General features: G+C 39.5%; 1 protein-coding gene across 1 annotated transcript; it reads right to left on the reverse strand.

Annotated features, from left to right (window-relative positions):
- Nucleotides 1-796: 796 nt before the first annotated feature.
- On the reverse strand, nucleotides 797-2,609 carry LOC103140653 (uncharacterized). The gene is made up of 5 exons (XM_007555897.2): nucleotides 2,453-2,609; nucleotides 1,981-2,322; nucleotides 1,781-1,885; nucleotides 1,523-1,557; nucleotides 797-1,415 (listed from the first exon to the last, which is right to left on the reverse strand). The coding sequence occupies exons 1-5, from the start codon at nucleotides 2,493-2,495 to the stop codon at nucleotides 1,293-1,295; spliced, it is 648 nt and encodes a 215-aa protein (XP_007555959.1). The 5' UTR covers nucleotides 2,496-2,609; the 3' UTR covers nucleotides 797-1,292.
- Between the last annotated feature and the right edge of the window lie 2,325 nt (nucleotides 2,610-4,934).

The raw sequence follows: 4,934 nt of genomic DNA on the forward strand, positions 1-4,934 counted from the left end.
GTCTTTGGCAGTTCATTCTTTTGTTTTTAGTTGATTCTGTTACTATTTATTGTTAGATCCTTGTTTGTGTTTCTCCTCCGCTCCTCTTAAGCCAGGGGTGCCCGAAATCGGTCCTCGAGGGCACGTTTTAGTTCTCTCCCTGGTGGTAGCAATAACCTTTCCAGCATGTCGATGTTCTCCTTAGGTCCTCTAATGAGCCATCATTGGATCCAGGTCCGTTAAACCAGGGAGAGAACTAAAACATGCAGGATGCCGGCCCTCCAGGACCGACTTTGGACACCCCTGTCTTAAGCCATTACCTCCTCTCTCTCTCCCTCAGCCTGCCTACCTGGTCTCCACTCTCAGCTGCGTCCTGTTTCTAAACAGCCACCTGTTCTCTGTCATGTAATCAAAGCTCCTCACAATCCTAATTTTCTGTCACTCACTGCTGGATTTTTCCACTGACCTGTCTCTCCTGTGTGTTCCTTTTGTATGTCTTCAGTTTTGTTATTAAGGACTTTAAATGTGACCTTTAAACGTGACCCTTGTCTGCGCTCTGTTCCACCCTCAAACTCGCCGTTCTCGACAAAAATCTCGCACCACTGACCATCATTTCTCACTGATGTGAACTTGAAAACATGTAAACTTGAAAACATGTGATGATCCCACACTCATGTGTAAAACTGATGCTTCATAGTGGGGGAAAAAAGCTGTACATCTATTTGTCCATATGATAGATGATCTCATATGATTTTTTATTTTTTTTTATGAATACAATCTTCTAAGCAAAAATAAATAAATAAAAAGCAAGGCACACTGGAAATTCAAATATTTATTTTTGATTTATTTATTAAAATAAGGAGACACTCCAACCCTTGAAAGTTTGACAAAACCTTCCCAGAGGGAGCAGTAAAGGAACAAACCACCAATTTTTACACTTTATTACTTTGATGATTAAACAGGTTATTGCATGACTTTTCCAAAACAATTTTTTATCAGGAAATCTGTCAATAATTCAGAACTAAGGTCAGGTGACGTTCTGAAGACCGTATAGCAGTAGCATTTAAACCCAACAGATACCAAACTTTTGATTTGAAACAAAAAATATTTATTAATTATACTCATGAAGCTTCAAACTAAAAAAAAACTGCATCATGAAGATCTCCATACCATCTTCCTGTCTGTGTTCTCACAGCAAAAAACTGTTTCTACCAAACCAAAGTGACATCACACAGGCAAAAATATGACTTCTGCTTAGAGTTTTTACCCAAACAGTAAATTAAAAAGTTTTCTGTTCCACTCTGGGCAGCGGTTCAGTTCCTGTTCCAGTGTTTCTTGGAGGATGCGTACACGACCTCCGGCTCCGGCGGCGCTCTTCTCCTCTTCCTCTTCTTCTCAGCCTCTGCAGGGCGGCTCTGTTCAGTCGAGTCAGGAATCTGTGAGCCGCATCGACAAAATGTCACTTAGAAAGCGTACTTTGTAGTTTGGAAATGAAAAGTCTTGGGGGGAAAACGTGCGGGAGAAACTTTAGACTGATATTCACCTGATGCTGATGATGATCTGTGTCTCCATCTGCAGCTGAGGAACAGACAGTAACATATGGTAGTTATGTCACTAATCACACAATGTTGAGCTACTGCAGACTGTCTTCTCCTGAATCATACACATATATTTAATGTAAAAAATGTTCAACGATAATGTACATAAACGTGAGAGTGCTCTGAATTCTGTGCAGGATTTTAAAAGAATGCAGAGTATAAAAGGTACTGCCTTTTCTAAGCTATGCTCTTCTGACTGTTACCTTTTTGAATTTTCATCACTTGAATGATCAGAATGATGACGATGATGAGGAGCACAACGATCCCGGAACCAGGAATGACAAACAGCATCATGTAGTTTGGCTTTTCTGCAACAAACATAAAATCAGCATGGAAAAAAAAAAATCAAATTTTCCCTAAAGAAGCCAAAATAATAGAGCAACATAAAGTGAAGTGTTCTCACCGATTACATGTAAATGTTGCACAGTGAACTTCAGCTCTCCACCCTGGTAACGTCCACAAATATATATTCCAGTGTCTGAGATATTTACACGTTTAATTTTGAGTAAAACATTGGAGAAGTTCACAGTCATTTCAAATGATTTTCTATCAAATCCTTCACAGTAATCAATGGTTGTATGAACTCCATTAATCACAGAGATACAACTGGTCTTGGTTTGATTAATCACTCTCAACCAGAACGTCACTGAACCATCAGAGAACATGTTGGCGCTCTGCAGTGTGACATCTTCACCCTGATGAACTGTCAGGATCTCAGACCCAGAAACTGAACCAGACGTCCAACCTGAAACAAAGAGGAAACAAGTTATTCAATCTGAATTAGAGCAGAAAATAAATAAAGTCCAGAATAATGCATTCTGCTGAAGTTGCAGACATTATGATGCATTTATAGTCATTAAGCAGTCAGTGCTTACAGAAGCTGTAAAGCACAGCTGCTATCAGGACAGAGTTCTTCATTTCCTGTTGACTGCAGCAAAGAACCGAGAGCCAATGAGGCTGCTGCAGAGAGAGAAGGAATAAAAAGTGTCAAAGTTTTTTTTCTAAGGTTTCTGCTTATGTTGCTGGACCTGCCCCCATCAGACAAGGCAGGAAGAGACGTTTGTGTGTTTGACACCATTCATGTACAGTCGGTGTAATTCAAAGAGCTTCACAGGAACACAAACGAACAGAGATAAAACACATTAAAGCGTAACCAACCTCAGTGTGAACGCAGCTTGAAAAATTCAAAGTGGGTGGCGCGAAGCCGAGGAGAAAGAGTTTAGCTGGGAAAAGGTCCTGATGAAAGATGCACTGTTACCAACTTATATACTTTGTTGCTACATTTAGTAATTTTTTATTTATTTTTTTCCAAAAAAGCAAAAGTTGAGAAACGCTATCGATCAGTTCTCTCCATGTGCTTCTTACTCGCCACCACTAGGGGCAGTGTGTCGGGGTCAGATGGTTTAATAACAGCACTAAGCCCAACCGTTGTAACCAATAGGAAGGTTCAAATACTGTAGCCACTTTCTAACCTAAGGAGGTCGATATTGAGGCAGGTTTAGGCTACGTGTTGCAGAACGAAATGAATTTCCGCGAAAATGTCAACATGAAGATGGAACACTAAATTTATTTTTTTTTAAGGTTTTATTGGCTCTAGTGGCCTTTATTTGATAGTGAATTGACAGGAAAGTGGATAATGAGAGAAGAGGAAGACATGCGGGAAAGGTCGCCAGGCCGGGACTCAAACCTGCGACGATTATGTTGAGGACTAAGGCCTCCATATGTGGGTTGTGGTTAACCTCTGCACCACCACAGCACAACCAGGAACCCTAAATTTAGACAGTTTACCAACATAACATTTTAGATTAGTTAGACTTTAAAGACATGAAGCATATCTATGAAGGAGGAGACATTTAACACAGTGAATCTTCAAATCAGGAAGGTGTGGGTTTGATTTCATCTTCTGCTCTCTCAAGTGTCAGTGTGCTTTGTGCTGTGTTGTGGTGTAAATTATTATTACTATTACTATTTTTAACTTCATTTTCTTTTAAACACCATTGACAGCTTTAGGATTTTCCACGTTGTGAGATTTTGAAGTACATTGATATAAAAAGCCAATAAACTCGGTGTACAGTTTTTGTTGTATTTCTGAGAAAGAAAGAAAATCAGGGCCTTCATGTGGTGAATATGCACATTGTTCCTGTTCATGCATTGGTTACATAATTTTTAACTGCCCTTGGTTGTGAGCATGAACATGTCAGCCATTTGTCAGGAACAGAAGCAGAACCCAGCTAATTAGTCTGAGTCTTTCCTTTTTTGACTTTAAAACACAACACCAACATCTTTATATTTTTTTATACTAGACTCACGCTTTGCATTAAAAGCAGTCCAGTTTCAATGCAGAATCAAAGACAAACTATAAGAAGCGTCGCCACGGTGGAAAATGACAAGTGAAACCAAACTTGTTGCTCTCCACAAACAAACAAAGCTCGGTCAGGCCTGCCTACTTCTGCTTTTCCTGGACGAGCCCTGCTGGTGACACTGCTGCTGTCGAAAAGGTGTCATGTCTGAGACGCTGAGCAGAACAGCACCAACAACTGCCTCATCTCTCACAGAGTTAAATTTATCTTCCTCAGGCTGTCCTTCCTCTTTTTGACTTTGCACATTAATGAGTGAGAGCAGCTTCTTCATTGCTTATGCATAAAAATAAAAAAGTACAAATGTACGGGTTTAATTCTAGGTTTGGAGCTCGATGTCATTTTTCTCTCTGGTGACATTTTTAGCTGTAGCTCTTCAGTCATCCTCTTGGCATCTAAAGCCGTTTGTTTTCACATAAGCAAAACCAACAATAAACCGATATGAATTTGCTCAGCCTCTCTTTTTGACACATACCTTAAGGGCAAATGTGAAAAATCCAATGAACAGCAATCACTGCATAAACAAATTAAATGACACCTTTGCAGGTAACAGCTGCCGTAAGATGTTTGTGATGATTTAGAATCAGTTTTTTTTTTTTTTTTTTAACATCTTTGGAGAAATTTTAGCCAACTCTTGCTGAATTGTTATATTAGGCCAAATGGACGTTTCTAAAAGCATGAGCAGCTCCTTCATGTGAATGCCACAGCAGCTTATTTAGATTTTGGTCCAGATTTAGACTAGGCCGCTTCAAAACCTTTCGTTAGTTTTCATTTTTATGCCACGTAGTTAATGTGGCGCTGCCGTCCTGCACCCAAAGATAAGTCAGCTTGAGTTTGAAACTATGAACTGTTGATCAGACGTTCACCTTCAGACTTAGTGATCAATGCAGACTAGGTAAATCCCTCGTGTCTTTAAGTATATAGTTAATTTAAATGTGTTAACCATATGTTGGAGTGGAGTTTGTGTTAAAAAAAAAACTAATAATACCAAAAAGCAACA

The sequence above is a fragment of the Poecilia formosa genome, unplaced genomic scaffold, assembly GCF_000485575.1.
Source record: "Poecilia formosa unplaced genomic scaffold, Poecilia_formosa-5.1.2 Scaffold73, whole genome shotgun sequence".
NCBI classification, from domain to species: domain Eukaryota; kingdom Metazoa; phylum Chordata; class Actinopteri; order Cyprinodontiformes; family Poeciliidae; genus Poecilia; species Poecilia formosa.